Here is a 16,766-nt window from a genome sequence, read left to right on the forward strand (position 1 = left end):
TCATTTTTTCCTCTTTGATAACAGGTAGAGAGAAACCTGATGCAGAAAGAAGAGGCCTCTTTATTTTTAGAAGAATTTTTGAATTCTTATTCCACATCTCAATAATTGGAGCAAAAAACACACACAAAGTCACAGCACTTTGGTTAAATTTGATTTTCTGAAATCACAGGTGGTTTTAGTGAAAGATGGCATCTCAATTACCTTTCTTGGATCCAGCTTTGTGTCTCTTGGAGTATTGGTGCCTTTCCTAAAATTTATAAATGTCCAATATTATATTTTTTAAACTTACTTTAGCTTTATTGAGGTGTTTTCCAGCTGGATGATGTGTCCTTATATTCTAAACGAGAGAACATAATTCTTCCTATCTTCAAGCTGACATTCAAATTTGTCCCTTCTCATAGTCTCCCCAGTGAAAACTCCACCATTATCCAGAGAACCTCTTATTTTTAATATCTATAGACCTTGCCTGTATAAGATTTAGTAACTTGTATTGATTTTAACATGGAAAAAATAGAAGCAAAGATGGTTTTCTCCAGGGATGAAGAATTTCAGGCTTCATTTCAACCAAATTATGATAGATATAGTGAATTAAAGGCCTTTGATGACACAAAAGCTGGTGTCAAAGGGCTTGCTGATACTGGAAATATTGAAGTGCCTCGGATATTTGTTCACCCACCCGAGACCGTACACAAGTCCTCATGCTCCACCGAGAAAGTGTTCATTTTTCCAGTATTAGATCTTCAAGGCATCGACCATCCAAGTAAGCATAAAGAAATTGTGGACAAAGTTCGAGATGCATCTGAGACATGGGGATTTTTTCAAGTGATCAATCATGGCATTCCATTACCTGTCCTTGAAGAAATGTTGCAAGGAGCACGGCAATTTTTCGAGCAAGATATTGAGATTAAGAAACAACATTACACTCGAGATACTACGAAAAAAGTGGCACATGTTAGCAATTTTGATTTGTATAGCCCCTTTGTTCCAGCAGCAAGCTGGAGAGACTCACTTTACTGCTTAATGGCTCCTAATCTTCCTAGTCCAGAGGAATTTCCAACAGCGTGCAGGTATGTTCTAACATGAATCAGAAATAAAAGATTATTTTCACATAAGACTGACCAAAATTACTTACGTTTTCACTAAGTATATATGTTGAACGTAGCAAAATTTAAGATTAAATTGTGACAAAATGTTGTTATCTGATGTGCTGTCATTGCAGCTGCTTTATGTTTAAATGTACCTTTTGGTGGACAATGAGGTTAAAATAACAAAGTTAACAGGAAGTAAAGTTGCCGGAAGCCAATTGAGTAGACTAGCCGTTTTCAAATAATATATTGAGATTATTTCATAAGTGTTTGTTTATCAAACTGGACCACTGTTTCAAGTTTCAACTTCAAACTTAAAATATTGAATTTGAAGTTGAAAAACAGGTTTTAGGAGTTTTTCAAATTCTCACTCACAAAATCAACTATGTTTTTATGTCCAAACATAATTTCAACTTCCAGATACCCTTTATCGACTTAACTTCAAATATTACTTCTTTTTTCGAATATCAATCTATTCTTGTCCAAATGCCTACTAATTTGCATCTGCAGCTTTATCAAATTTTGCCAAGTTTTGCAGGGATATTTTAATGGAGTTCTCTAAGCATATGATGAATTTGGGCTGCTCATTACTTGAATTGTTGTCCGAGGGTCTTGGTCTCAATCCGTGTCACCTTAAAAATATGAACTGTGCAGAGGGGCTATCTATTGCACAACATTACTATCCAGCATGTCCTCAGCCGGAACTCACCATAGGCACCAGACAGCATTCAGACTGTGTTTTTATCACAGTGCTTCTGCAAGATGATATAGGAGGTCTCCAAGTTCGTCACCAAAAACAATGGATTGATGTTCCTCCTACACCTGGTGCCCTTGTGGTGAATATTGGAGATCTGCTGCAGGTTACGTTTATTTACTTAATTATGCTTTCAACATGCCCCTTCAATTTTGGGCCTGATTAAGGCCAAGCATGTCGAAGTGCTTTTTGATAATGGGTGGTGGTGAGACTCGAAACCGGACCTATGCCTGATACCGCATTGAATTGTCTGACCATCTCATCTAATGACTTCTAACAATTTAAGCTGTTAGATGAGACAGTCACAATATTCAACTCTTTTTCTTAATCATATATCTTGTCTTTGATACTGAGACAAATTTTGCTTGACTTTGACTGATTTCAGCTCATATCAAATGATAAGTATATAAGTGTTGAGCACAGAGTATTGTCAAACAAAGTAGGTCCAAGAATATCAGTCCCACGCTTCTTCAGCACAGGTGCATTTCCCTCTCCAAGGATTTATGGACCAATTAAGGAATTGTTATCAGAATGTAATCCACCGAAGTATCGTGCAACCACAGTGAAGGATTATACAGACTACTTCCGCAAGAAAGGCTTTGATGGAACTTCTGCATTGCTGCATTACAAGATACTATCCTAAAATTGGAGAAATTTAATCAAATGCATATCAGAACTGTGAATTGAACTTGTGATGTACAATTAGCGAATAAAATATAATGCAACTAAAGTTCCCAAGATGTTGCAATTGCTAAATTGTTGTTGGATTTTTTTCTGCGATCTACTCAAGCTAATAAGGTTTACAAGCAATTAATCGCTTGAAAATATCATCATTTATAGAAAACTAGAAATATTTCTTAGTATTAAACCTCCATTGTGTATGCTTTCTGTTCATGCTAGCCACGGATGATCGCGAATTTACTTGCAGATTTTAAATAAAAATTTCATTTCTTAGTTTTAATAAAAAGGATATTGGAGTTCATCTATTTCTTTCTTGATTCAATTCAGCATGTGACCATTTGACGATTCTCAGTGTTAGTCATGGCGATAAAAGTGCGAGGATGCCTTTAATTTCATATCCTAATTTTTGAGAAAAAAATCTCACAGTCACATATGCTGTAGCCTGTATTTCTTAAGTATTTTGGTGATTCGTAGTCGTTAATGTGTTGTACGTATATTTCCATACCTACAATTATCGAAAAGGGGTGATTTTTCTTTGTTTTTTCTGCTTATCTACCTTTCATAAGCTGGACACAAGGGGGTTGTTTAGAGTAAGCACTCTCCACCTCCAATCCGAAGGCTGTGGGTTTGAGTCACCAAGGGAACAAAAATGAGGAGCTCCTCGGGGGAGGGGTAGGAAAAAAAAAAAAAAAGAACCTTCCATAAGCTGCCACTATTTTTTGGGGTTTGGGGAGAGGAATGGCAGTGGTTTCAGACACTGACCAGTGGAAGGGACTCAAAATAATTTAACTCTGTTTTTGGTGCAAATTACATGTATCCAAGGGTCTTAAGTTAGTCGCTCGCTCTTTGACAAATCAACTCTAACTACTATGTGGTACGAGGAGATATCTAAATTTTATTTCCTCTTGTGGTCTTCATTTTGAGAAATCCTCCATGTTGTAGAAATTTTTGCAGTTGAGAAATCCTCCATGTTGTAGAAGTTTTTGCAGTAAAAATTAGTCAACCCTTTAAACCTTATCATGACTATTTCCTAGTCTATAACCTCAATTTTTTGCTGGACGGGGAAGATTATGTTTTGCATAGCATGTAGTACTTTTAATATCCCGTGCTGCCCATGAGATTCTAAGAACCTCAGGAACTCAACTTGGTTATAACATCAGAGCAACAAAGATTGGCGGTCTCTAGCACAGATGATTTTGAGGCCAGATTTTAGGAAAGTTATGACAAAATGAGTGAATTGGAAGCCTTTGATAATACATAGGCTGATGTCAAAGGGCTTGTTGATTCCGGAATCACTAAGGTACCTCAAATATTCACTCCACCACCAAAAAACAGGCCAGAATCCTCAGATACATGTGAAACACAGTTCACTTTTCCAGTGATAGACCTTGAAGGCATCGATGAGGACCCAATCAAGCATAAAGAGATACTGGACAAAGTTCGAGATGCATCCGAGACATGGGGTTTCTTCCAAGTGGTTAATCATGGCATTCCAACATCTATCTTGGAAGAAATGTTGCAAGGAATGCGGCAATTTTTTGAGCAAGATATCGGGGTTAAGAAACGTTATTACACTCGAGATGATACCAAAAAAGTGGTTCATGTTAGCATTTTTGATTTGTATAGCCCTTCTGTTCAAGCTGCAAATTGGAGAGACTCTTCTGTTTAATGGCTCCTAATCCTCCCAGCCAGAAGAATTTCCAACAGCATGCAGGTATGTTCTGAACATGAATTAGAAAACCAACCAACTTCATTTCTTTACCTAGTAACTGAATATATGTTATGTTGTGGCAAAAATCTAAAATAAACCATGGTAATGTCAGTATTCTTATTGATAGTTTTGGTGGATATTGTTAGGAAGTAAGAGCACTGGATCTTCTGTCAGATTCTTGATACGTACCATTTCATCAATTTCCTAAGGGCCTGTTTGAAAAGCCACCTGGTAATTGGAATTGGTGTAATTACTAGGGTAGTAATTACACAGCCTAGTAATTACACAGTAGTGTCGACCTGTTTGTTTGTCATAACGTAATTACAATGTAATTACAAGCGTGCTGTTTGGTTGCACAAGTGTAATTACACAGCTAGTTTGATTTAATAATAAAATTTAATTATAAAAAATTTTAAATTAATATTTAAAAAATATTGCCTTTATAAATGATATTAAATTAGTTATTTAATAACATATTGTTTCTTGAAAATATATTAATCAATAATGATATATTTGTAACTAATATTGTAAAAAATAATTGATATATATTTTTCAAATTAATAATATTTAATTTTAATTAATTATAAAACTTAAAAAAAAGACTTTTTTGTGAGAACGTCATGGATTGGATGTTTGACAAAAAAATAATATTTATAAATATAATGCCATAACATTATTCAAATGTTTGACACAAAAAATCCATCAAATGTAAGTGAAAATAAAACAACAGGCAATGTGAAAGCAAATAACTTAAAATTGAAAATATAACTTAAATTCAAAATCAAAAAGAAAAAGTTTAACATAATACTCTTATGTCAAATTCCAACATTACATAAGTAAGTTCCAACGTAACTTAAGTAAATAATTCAAAAGAAAGGGAAAATATAAGTCTATAAACTCATTCACAACGAAATTCTACTTTAATAATGTCACTCGTTATATGTCAAGTTTGTTAATGACTCATTCTTTTCAATATTAAGAGGTGTAGTTTCAAAAATTAGAATAATAACACGATTATGCTAAATGAATAAAATAAAAAAAAATAAAAAAACAAAAAAAAAAGCAATTACATGAAACCACAAGAAGTAAAGATTGGGAATGAGAAGCAAGGAAATGAAAAATAAATACAAAAAGAAAAATACATTTTAAAAAATAAAAATAATTTAAAAGTAAAAATAAAAAAGAAATTAAAATAATAGAAATAAAAAATAAATTAAAAATCAAAAGAAATTAAAATAATAGAAAAATAAATAAATTAAAAATAAAGAGAAATTAAATAAACTAAAAAATAACCCTGTAATTACATCCAATTCTCAGCCCCCTTGAGAATTGGAGAGTGTACCCTCTCAATTACACCCAATTTCACCTAGCTGTGTAATTACTTGAGCAAACAAACAGGCCAAACTGTGTAATTACACAAATTTCAATTACCTGGGTGGCTTTTCAAGCAGGCCCTAGAATTTCTGTGGGGAAATACTAATGGAGTTCTCTGATCATATCATGAGATTGGAAAAATCCGTGTTTGAATTATTGTCTGAGGGTCTAGGTCCCAATCCATCTCATCTCAATGATATGTATTGTGCTGAGGGACTTGCTGTTTTGGGCAATTACTATCCAGCATGTTGTCAGCCAGAACTTACCATGGGCACCAGTAAACATTCTGACAATCGTTTTATCACAGTGCTTCTACAAGATCAGGTCGGAGGACTCCAAGTGCTTCACCAGAATCAGTGGGTTGATGTTCCTCCTATACCTGGTTCTATTGTGGTGAACATTGGAGATGTTCTACAGGCTAGTATTGTTTTTTCTTTTGAATCTTAATCTCGATGACAACAAATATAACAGATTATTTGGTACTGATACCAGTTGTACTAATTGTGCTGCTTTTGTTTTCAGCTCATATCGAATGACCGGTACATAAGTGTTGAGCACAGAGTATTCGCAAATAAAGTTGGACCAAGAATATCAGTTGCATACTTCTTCTGTACAGGTCCAATGCCATCTTCCAATCTTTATGGACTGATTACTGAATTGTTGTCAGAAGATAATCCTCCAAAATATCATGCGACTACAGTGAATGACTACACTGGTTACTTCCGTAAAAAGGGTCTAGATGGAACTTCTGCATTGTTGCATTACAAGATCAAATCATAGTAATGTAATAATTGAATTTATAATGAGAACTGAGAGTTTACTTTTGATGTATCTTATGCTGAAGCTCCATAGATGGCGAAACATGACCTGTTATGTCCTTTGCCAGATTGTCTTTGTGACTGATCATAGTTTCTGTTCTTGTCAATTATAAGGATACTGGAGTTCATCTATTTATTTTCTAAGTTCAGTTCAGCATTTAACTATTTGACAATTCTCAGTGCTATCATAGATGCCTTTAATTTCATGAGTATTAAATTCGATTATTGTTTGAGAAAACAAACTTACATAACTTACATATACTATGTTGTATTCTAGAATATTTTGGTGATTCATCGTCATTAATATCTTTTGCCTAACTAGCTCCATAACTAAAATTTGTGGGGTCAATACCCATATATAAGCATTAGCCTCCAAGAAGACTTCGCTGCCAACATTTTGCTTGGGGCCAAAGGACCGACATGTAAATTCATATACAGATTTTCCCTTTTACTTTTATGTACTTGGGCTCCAAATTTTCTCCCCTATAAAAGGGGAGGAGTTCTTTCGCTTCAAAACACACCAAAAAGATAGTAAGAAACAAACTGAGCAGAGAGTAATCCCAGACAGTGTAAGAAAATAATACTATGTGAGAAAAAAAAAAATAGAAAGTGAGCGTAGTATTATAGTGAGCTTAAGGCTTGTGAAATAATAGAAGGTTATTACTTTTAAGTTTGTAGTAGTTTTTGAGATTACCAAGTGTCAAATTTTTCACTATAGTGGTATTATATTGCTCAACTCGAGTATTATACTTTCCACGCTAAAAGGACTTGGTGAGTTGTTAATCTCTTGTTCTTGTTATTTGTCGTGGATATTATTCGTGGGGGTTATTATTTTCTCAATACAATTAACTAAGAGTAAAGGTGTCAACCGGTTCATTGTAACCGGTTTTAACCGGTAACCGGACCGGTTAAACCGGAACCGGAACCGGAACCGGTATAACCGGTTAACCGGATATTAGTTTACCGGTCCGGTTCCAAATTTTTTTTAACCGGAACCGGACCGGTTAAACCGGTTAAAATTAAAAAAAATAATAAAAAAAAAAGGAAAGAGCCGTTGGGCCTCGGTAATGGACCGTTGGCAACGGTCCATTTGCAAAAATGGCCGTTGCCAAACGGTCATTTTCTTAATTTTTGGCCCCCAAATTTTTTTCTTTTAACACTTTAACCCCTCCCTCACCCCTATATAAACCCTTCTTCATTTTCATTTCAATTCACTCTTCTTCATCTTTCTCTCAAATCTCAATCTCTCAATTATAGTTACTTTGCAATAATTAGCCACAAAGTCTTATTATAGTTTCAACTTTCAATTATTAATTTTGCAATTATAATATTATTGGTGGAGTTGGTGATTTTGCAACAATCCGAAGTAGCTTTGGTGGATTTGCAATTCTAGCCGCCTTCGCTTTGTTGGAAATTAATCCGGCAATTTGGTACCTTCGTTCCAACTCTATCTTTAATTTTCGCAATTTAATTCTAGCAATTTATTTTTCGAAATTTAATTTACGCAATTTAATTCTAGCAAATTTAATTTGTTGTAATTTATTTTCTTGTGATTTATTTGATTGTGATTTAAATTATTTCTATTTAATAATGTCAAAGAGATTAAGACGTGGTGCCGGTAGTAGTAGTCGTACTGTTAGGGGTGCGCTTAATGAGGAAACATTTGTGGAAGAAACACCTAATTTAGGTATTGATGTTGGTGGAAATAATCCACTTTTAGGTCATGAGGCAATGCAACAACATTTTACCGACACTTTTAATGAAGACTTAGATGATGATGATGATGATGATGAAACAACCCCCCGAAAATCCCATAGGAGATACAGGTCCTGCACAATCACATACACAAGACAAACCGCCTAGAACTCGTAAGCCAACAACTAAAGTTTGGAAATTTATGACTAAGGATAGGGAAAACCAATCAGTTACATGTACCCTATGTGGACAAGTATTTAGTTTTAAGCAAGGAACTGGTAAGGATGGTGGAACGGGTACACTAAATGCTCATATGAGAACCAAACATATGGATATTTGGGGAGAACAAACGGGTTCAAATGTGGGGGGGATTCAAATGACGATAGACCCACGAACCGGTAGAAATTTTAAGTATGACAAAAAAAAAGAACGCGTAGAAATAGCTAAAATGGTAGCTTATGATTGTTTACCATTTTCCTTTCCCTCGGGTTTGGGGTTTGTTACTTACATTCAACGTTGTTATAACCCGTTATTTGAGGGTATTCCTAGAAGTACTTGTAGAGCCGATGTTATAGATTTGTTTAAAAAATATAGATTTTATTTGCGCCATGTATTTAATTCTTTAAATTGTAATGTTTGTCTTACCGCTGATTTGGGTCTTAGTATTAACCATTTAGATTTTTTTGCTATTACATGTCATTGGGTTGATGACAACTGGGTTATGCAAAAAAGAATTATAGCTTTTTTATACGACGAAGGAAAAGGTCGTCACGATGGAAAACTTTTAGCCGATTCAATGTCTACTATAATGAGATTTTTTAACATTTATAGAAAAACACTTTGTATTGCTTTAGATAATGCTTCTAATAATACAAAGGCAATTGGTCTTTTAAAAAGAGAAATAAACTCTCCTCTAAGAAATATTTTTCATGTAAGATGTAGTTGTCACATTTTAAATTTAATTGTTAAAGATGGTCTTATGCATTTTGATGATTCTGTTCAAAAAGTTAGAAATGCTGTTGCGTTTCTTTTTTGTAATGCTAATAGGGGAAGAATTAGAGATTTTAAGAATGCTTGTGTGGAAAATAACCCTAACCTAGAAAAATTCAAGTAGAAATTGAGACTAGGTGGAACTACACTTACATTATGCTACAACAAGCATATGAGTATAGGATTCCCATACAACAAGTTCACAACAAGTATAATATTGATAGTGAGGATTGGTTAACTTTTAGGCATTGGGAAGATGTTAAAGAATGTATTGAACTCTTAGAAATTTTTTATAATGCAACTCTTGCTTTTTCTAGACAATTCTATCCCACGGTAACCGGAATTTTAGCCTACTTAGCGGAAATAGCTAGAGTTTTACAAGAGTATAAATATAAACCCGATTATCAAGTGGCTATTTTTGAAATGATAATCAAATTTAAGAAGTATTTTTTTCCCATCCCAACTTTATTTATATTGGGTTCCCTTTTAAATCCTTGTTTAAAAGTGTCTTATACTAAAAATTTGGTTAGTCAAATTTATACATTTTTAGAAATTGAAGAGGGAGTTCAACCATCTTTAGCTGAAGCCGATCTCGCTATTGATGATGAGTTTAGAAGAGTTTTTACTCATTATTCTAGTTTGGAAGAACGTGCTACACCCGTTGCTCCACGCCCTACTACTTCTCAGAGTAGCAAAAAGGGCTTGTCGGGTTTAAAAATTTTACATTCACAGCCAACTTCTTCTTCTACTGCAAACTTTGATGAATTTAACTTTTATTTGATGCAGCCAAATGTGGATATCAAGGATGACTTGGACGTCTTAGCATGGTGGAAGAAGTACAAGGCAAGCTATCCGGTACTTTCAAGAATGGCTCGAGATATCCTTACGGTTCAAGTATCAACCGTGGCTTCGGAGAGCGCATTTAGCCAAGGAAGACAACAAATTGGAGACCATAGACATTCATTATCCGGCTTTAGCTTGCAAGTACTAGTGTGCATTCGAGATTGGATTAGATCGGAGCGACGCAACCAAAACTCAGAAGCGGAGCAAGGCGAAGAGGAAGAAATTGAAGATTTGATAGCTAGTGGACCGGACCAAATGGAAGACTTTGAAGATATTTCCATGACCGAATATGATGTGGGGGAAATTAACGAAATAGTTCAAAATTGGTGATTTTATTATTCTACTATTTTTGTATAACTCATGTATTATTTGCAAGTTAAAAAAAAATACAACTTGCAAATAAATGTTATCCAAGAATGAATAAAATATATGGCTCATTGAGCTTTCTTCTATTTACTTGTGTTCATATTTTTACTTTTATTAAGTTAGGAATATAAGTATATAAGTAAGTATATATAGTATATAGTACATATATACAAGTATATATAAGTAAGTATATATACTATATATATTAAGTTATACACATATATAAGTATATATAGTATATAAGTATATATATTATATAAATATATATAGTATATATATTAAGTATATATTGTATATATAGTAGATATGTATAAGTATATAGAGTATAGTATGTAAGTTATACATATATATGTGTACGAAAAGTACTATTCTGTATTGCTGACTTGCTGTTAGGCTGTTAGTCAGTAAATATTTAAACTTTAATTATAAAGTTGTATAACATATGTAAATATACCTACAATATACAAATAAATACTATAATATATATATATAATACAAAAAAAAAAATAAAAAAAAAATTTAACCAATCCAAACCGGACCGGTTCCGGTTTGGACTTTAAAACCGGTTAACCGGAACCGGTTAGGCGGTTCCGGTTTTGGAACCGGAACCGGCCGGTTTCCTAACCGGTTCCCGGTCCGGTTCCGGTTGGAACCGGTTGACAGGTCTAACTAAGAGTGATGAAATGTTTTGTTTTGTTCTGCTTGGCTACCTTTCATAAGCTGTCACTATATCTTCTAATATCCTCTTCTATTTTTGGGGTATGGTGGTGGGGTAGGGGTGAAGAATGGCAGTAGGTTCAGACAGGAGCCGGTGAAAGGGACTTAAAACATTTTAAAGCTTATCATGACAATCTCCTTGTTTATAGCCCCCTCCTTTTTTTTTTTTTTTTTTTTTTTTTTTTTTTTTTTTTTTGTGTGTGTGTGTGGATAGGGAAGATAGTGTATAGTGGTGGGGTAGGGGTGAAGAAAGGCAGTAGGTTCAGACAGGGACCAGTGAAAGGGACTTAAAACATTTTAAAGCTTATCATGACAATCTCCTTGTTTATAGCCTTTATTATTATTATTATTATTATTATTATTTTTTTTTTTTTGTTGGATGGGGAAGATAGTGTTTTGCATAGAGAGTAGTATTTATAGTATCCCCTGCAGCCCTGTTTCCCATTAGGTTCTAGGAACCTCAGGAACTCTGCTTGTTTATAACATCCTAGCAAAGAAGATGGTAGTCTCTAGCACTGATGATTATCAGGCCACAGTTCCGAAAAGTTACGACAGAATGAGTGAGTTAAAAGCATTTGATGATACAAAGGCTGGTGTCAAAGGGCTTGTTGATGCTGGAATCACTAAAGTACCTCAGATATTCATTCTACCACCAAAAAACAGGCCGGAGTCCTCGGAAACATGTGAAACACAGTTCATTTTTCCAGTGATAGACCTTGAATGCATTGACAAGGACCCAATCAAGCATAAAGAGATTGTGGACAAAGTTCGAGATGCATCGGAGACATGGGGTTTCTTCCAAGTGGTTAATCATGGCATTCCAACATCTGTCCTGGAAGAAATGTTGCAAGGAATACGACGGTTTTTTGAGCAAGATATCAAGGTTAAGAAACAGTATTACACTCGAGATACTACGAAAAAGGTGATTCATGATAGCAATTTTGATTTGTTTAGCCCTTCTGTTCCAGCTGCAAACTGGAGAGACTCACTTTGCTGTTTCATGGCTCCTAATCCTCCCAGTCCAGAAGAATTGCCAACAACATGCAGGTATATGTTCTCAAAAACGAACCAGAAAATTGTTGAAAATTGCTTTCAGTTACTGCAGTAATTTTCTTTAGCATAATAAGTTGCTTAGATTTAGGATGAATCTTTTATGAATTTTAAATTTCTATGGATGGATTAGTTTGTTGAGATATTTTAGCTTTTTTGAATTCTTGGTATGCAGATTTTTCTGTAGATTATGTTACCGAGTTGGCAATTTGAAGCCCTCCTATGCTTAATAAAATTATCGAGAAACACTTTCAATCAATATTTCAACTCCTTTTTGCTGCCCGGCCCAATCTTTTAAAAAATCAACAGTGGTATCAATAGTCTCCATTGATCTTACGGGATCTGTGAATTCATCTAAAGAACCATTTTCAAAAACTATTTTCAACCCATTTTTAACCCGTGCTTATTTTCAACAAGCAGGGCTATTTCAACCAATATTAATTTTAACCTATTTTTCAAATATGGCAAGCAACAGTCTCTCTTTCAATGCAGGGGCGGCTCAACGAAATTTGTGGCCTAAAGCCAAACTTGAATAAAAGGCCGTAAATATTTTTCGTTCGTTTTATTGTATGTGTCTTAGTTTGACTTGACACGAAGTTTAAGAATGTAAAATCTTTTGAATCTGGCTAAAACTAAAGTGTGCATTACATACCACAAATCTTCTTTGAATTTTGTAATCTTAAACATGTCATATTATTCCTATAAGAGAGTGTGTTATTAAGGCTAAAAACAGAAAGTATGATTAATTAGAACCTTATTAAATATGAAAGATGCATTTTTATTAAATAAACTAAGAGGTCAAGAGATCTTGCCTTTTTACAAGAGATCTTCATTTTTACACATAAGATATCTGAAAAAGACATTTTCTTCTATTGAAATTATAAAAGGTCAATAGATCTTATTTCCTCCAATATTTGTTTGAAGTTAAAAGATGAATAATTGAAATTGAAAAGGCTTATTTGAATGTTGAAACTATGTTTGGACATGACTTTCACTTTTAATCAGTATTTCAACCCCTTTTTGCTGCCCCAATCTTTTAAAAAACCAACAACCAACCTCTTTACCTTGTAACTACATATGTATTATGTTGTGACAAAAATCAAGAATTAACGATGACGCATGATTTATGCTTAATGTGAGTTTTGGACTAGTTAGGGAAATTAATAAATTTAATTAGAAGAGGTACCCGTCCCTGAAAGCCAATCAAGCATACTTTGTTATTTCAAATATTGATGATATGTCCTGCTTCAATCAATATGTGCAGGGAAATACTAATGGAGTACTCTAAGGTTGTGATGAAAATGGGCTGCTTCTTGCTTGAATTATTGTCTGAAGGTCTTGGTCTTGATCGTTGCCATCTCAAAGATATGGATTGTGCTGAAGGGCTTGGTGTTTTGGGCCATTACTATCCAGCATGCCCTCAGCCGGAACTCACCATAGGCACCAACAAACATTCTGACGGTGATTTTATCACAGTGCTTCTACAAGATCATATCGGAGGACTCCAAGTGCGTCACCAGGATCAGTGGGTTGATGTTCCTCCTACACATGGTGCACTTGTGGTGAACATTGGAGATCTTCTGCAGGCTAGTATTCTTTTTCTTTTCTAAACCATCTACAATCAAATAAGAGTGAATAAACCACCTAGTTTGGCACTGATATCATCTATGCTTCTTTTTGTTGCCTTTTTCAGCTTATATCAAATGACAAGTACATAAGTGTTCAGCACAGAGCATTGGCAAATAAAGTTGGACCAAGAATATCAGTTGCATCCTTCTTCGGTATAGGTCCATTACCATCTTCCAAACTGTATGGACCAATTACTGAATTGTTATCAGAATATAATCCTCCAAAATATCGTGCCACCACAGTGAAAGACTACAATGAATACTTCCGTAAAAAGGGTCTAGATGGAACATCTGCATTGTTGCATTACAAGATCTAATAGTTAAGTTTATAATGAGAACTGAGAATTAACTTTTGATGTATCTTATGCTGAAGCTTCATAAGATGTTGAGACATGAACTGTTATGATATTTGCAAGATCTTCCTTGTGACTTATCAGGCTGGAAATTTTTTCTGTCTGTTATAGTTTCTATTCTTGTCAGCAAATAGATGATTGTCAATTGATTCTTGCAGAATTGGAAAAGATATTTCTTTTAGTTCTCTCTTTCTAGCTTTTATTTCTTCTTAATGTAGTGTGGCATGAGCACTGCTAATGAGTGATGAAAACTAGGTATGAGACTCCAGAGATGAAGTTTGTGTAAACAAAAGGAAAGGAAGATTCTCTTCTCAAGATTTTGTCTCTTCTTCTTGGAAGAAATTGCCTAAAGTAGCAGAAGGTTTATGACTGATGTATGTATTACATACTTACAAATGTTTATTTTCTCCCTTCCACTAGTTCAACAACCATCACTTCTGATGAATTCAGACTCGTCTCGAAGGGTTTATTTGGGTCTCAATCCTATCATATCTGTTGAACTATACGTGACCATCTCATCTAATAACTTAAGCATAGTCATCTCTGTTGAATTGTGTGCGGCAATCTCTTCTAAACGTTTATACATGTTAGAGTGGGTTAAAGTCCCACATTGGTCGGGGAATGAACTGGTGGGCTGCTTATATGAACTTGAGCAATTCTCCCTTCATGATCTAGATTTTGTGGTTGAGCTAGGCCCAAGGGCCATATCTTTTTCAATTAGGAAAAAATCACATATTTTATATATTTACATCTTAATTAATACGTCTCCTCATGCAGACTTGATTTTTTTTCTTGGGCCATGCATGTGAAAATACCTTGTGTTAAAGGGCGATGGTCAAGCTTGAAACAAGGACTTCTATATGATCTAGCATCATGATGAACTGACTGGCCACCTCATTTAAAATACTAAACTGTATAGAGATAAGGAATAATTTTATTAACTCAATAATATCTGTCCGATCTCAAAGATATGGACTTCCCTGGGAGGCTTGCCACATTGTGCCATTACTATCCAGCATGCCCTCAGTTCGAGCTTACCATAGGCACTAGCAAGCACTCTGTTCTTGCTGTATAATTCTAAGTTCGAACTGCCATTAATAACAATATTTTTTATTTAAGTCCTATTAGTTTTTCTTAAAATACTTAAGGGGATTGAAGTTTATCCCCTAGTACAACAACTGACCGGAAATGACACCAAAATTCAAAAGCTACGAGCTTTGAGAATCAGTTGGCAATATTTGGTCATTTCTTGGACTAGTTCTTGGAAAAGACAAGTGGATTGAAACCTGCCTCATAAACTAAGATAGTTTCTTTGTCTCCTTCTTCATAAATAATTGTCTTCATATACATATCATACTATTCTAAAGTGAAAAGACCAAAGTTGAATAATCAAAATGTCCATTAAAAGTTACTATTCCTATGCTATTTTTACATCCAATAGTAAATTTACCAACTAATAAATGATAAATGAATCAATTAAATGAGAAATAAATCAATTAAATGCAGATTCCACGAATCTTGCCAAAGCATTTATTGTAGTCTGCTTAATTTCCTCTAAATTTTGATATTTTTTCTATTTAAAAAGCCTAAGAATCACTTTTTAATTTAATGATTAAAATCCCAACCCCAACAAAGCTCTTCAATTGGGAGTTACAATATTGATGTTGAAACTGATCATGTATCTATTTTTCATTTATCTTATCTTTAATTTTTAATAGCTTGTAAAGTCTCTAAATACTGTTCATCAACTTTTCCTCTTCCCCATGATTGTTTCTTTTATAGAAGATATAGTAATATCTATTTATGTGCTTTTACAAGACAATGAAAAAAATTGAACAGACAAACTTTTCACTTTCCAAGTTCCTCCTATATATATTTTCATTCTTTCATATGACAAGAATGCAAGAAATTTATATATTATGTGTGCTATTTGTAGGTTCCTTAATCATTTATAATTTTGTCCAATCTTATAATCATGCATTCATCTTAACTGTTTGTATTTTTGTAAAATGCTGTGAATGTTAATGCGACACTAAAAAGAATAGTGAAGATCTTCAAGCTTCCAGGAAAAATCCTCTTAAGAAGTCCCTTTGTCTTCAAACAGGTCATTTTTTAGTTTTATTTTTTTTTCCTTTTGTGAAATTAAATTTAAATTTTTGGTGAACTTTTCATTCTCTTCGTAACGAACCCAATTTTTCTTACCATGTTTGTTATAGGAAAACGATACTTGACATCTTTAAAAATATCAGCATATTTTAAATTAATTAGTTCATTTTTGTTTGTTACTATATTTTTGTTCTCTCTTAGGCAACAAGAATACTATATATTTACATTTTTTTTTAGCTTTTTCAAGAACTTATGGAAAAAAAGTATACGAGGCAATTACAGATTAAATCATGTATGTGTCCAAAGCAAGAGAGTTATGTAAGTCCAACATGAATGTTTGATGATCTCCTTATTTGTATGTTGAATTTGATGCTCTTTTAAAATGATTCAGATGAAAAAGTTTATTTCTAATATATTCACGTACTCTTTAAATTTCGTATTCAAAACTTACTGCTAACTATTTATATATAATATTTAAAGGAAATTTAGTAAACGGAATTTAAAAAACATAAAGAGCAAGTTAGTAGTTCAATACATTTTGTCGAGGATCTAGGACAAAGAGGTGTATCTTGGTATTATTCTCTTAGATACATTT

General features: G+C 33.8%; 3 protein-coding genes and 1 pseudogene across 3 annotated transcripts; all 4 read left to right on the forward strand.

Moving 5' to 3' along the window:
• Positions 1 to 202: 202 nt before the first annotated feature.
• LOC132610816 (1-aminocyclopropane-1-carboxylate oxidase homolog) lies at positions 203 to 2,608 on the forward strand. Its single transcript, XM_060325224.1, has 3 exons — positions 203 to 1,067; positions 1,624 to 1,945; positions 2,225 to 2,608. The coding sequence occupies exons 1-3, from the start codon at positions 502 to 504 to the stop codon at positions 2,480 to 2,482; spliced, it is 1,146 nt and encodes a 381-aa protein (XP_060181207.1). The 5' UTR covers positions 203 to 501; the 3' UTR covers positions 2,483 to 2,608.
• A 650-nt stretch (positions 2,609 to 3,258) lies between these two features.
• Positions 3,259 to 4,439, forward strand: LOC132611592 (1-aminocyclopropane-1-carboxylate oxidase homolog; annotated as a pseudogene).
• A 523-nt stretch (positions 4,440 to 4,962) lies between these two features.
• LOC132610821 (1-aminocyclopropane-1-carboxylate oxidase homolog 1-like) lies at positions 4,963 to 6,572 on the forward strand. The gene is made up of 2 exons (XM_060325228.1): positions 4,963 to 6,022; positions 6,128 to 6,572. The coding sequence occupies exons 1-2, from the start codon at positions 5,711 to 5,713 to the stop codon at positions 6,383 to 6,385; spliced, it is 570 nt and encodes a 189-aa protein (XP_060181211.1). The 5' UTR covers positions 4,963 to 5,710; the 3' UTR covers positions 6,386 to 6,572.
• Positions 6,573 to 11,405: 4,833 nt separating this feature from the next.
• LOC132609959 (1-aminocyclopropane-1-carboxylate oxidase homolog) lies at positions 11,406 to 14,143 on the forward strand. Its single transcript, XM_060324190.1, has 3 exons — positions 11,406 to 12,081; positions 13,349 to 13,670; positions 13,778 to 14,143. The coding sequence occupies exons 1-3, from the start codon at positions 11,534 to 11,536 to the stop codon at positions 14,027 to 14,029; spliced, it is 1,122 nt and encodes a 373-aa protein (XP_060180173.1). The 5' UTR covers positions 11,406 to 11,533; the 3' UTR covers positions 14,030 to 14,143.
• Positions 14,144 to 16,766: the final 2,623 nt, after the last annotated feature.

This window comes from Lycium barbarum, chromosome 9 (assembly GCF_019175385.1).
Source record: "Lycium barbarum isolate Lr01 chromosome 9, ASM1917538v2, whole genome shotgun sequence".
In the NCBI taxonomy this organism is placed as follows: Eukaryota; Viridiplantae; Streptophyta; class Magnoliopsida; order Solanales; family Solanaceae; genus Lycium; species Lycium barbarum.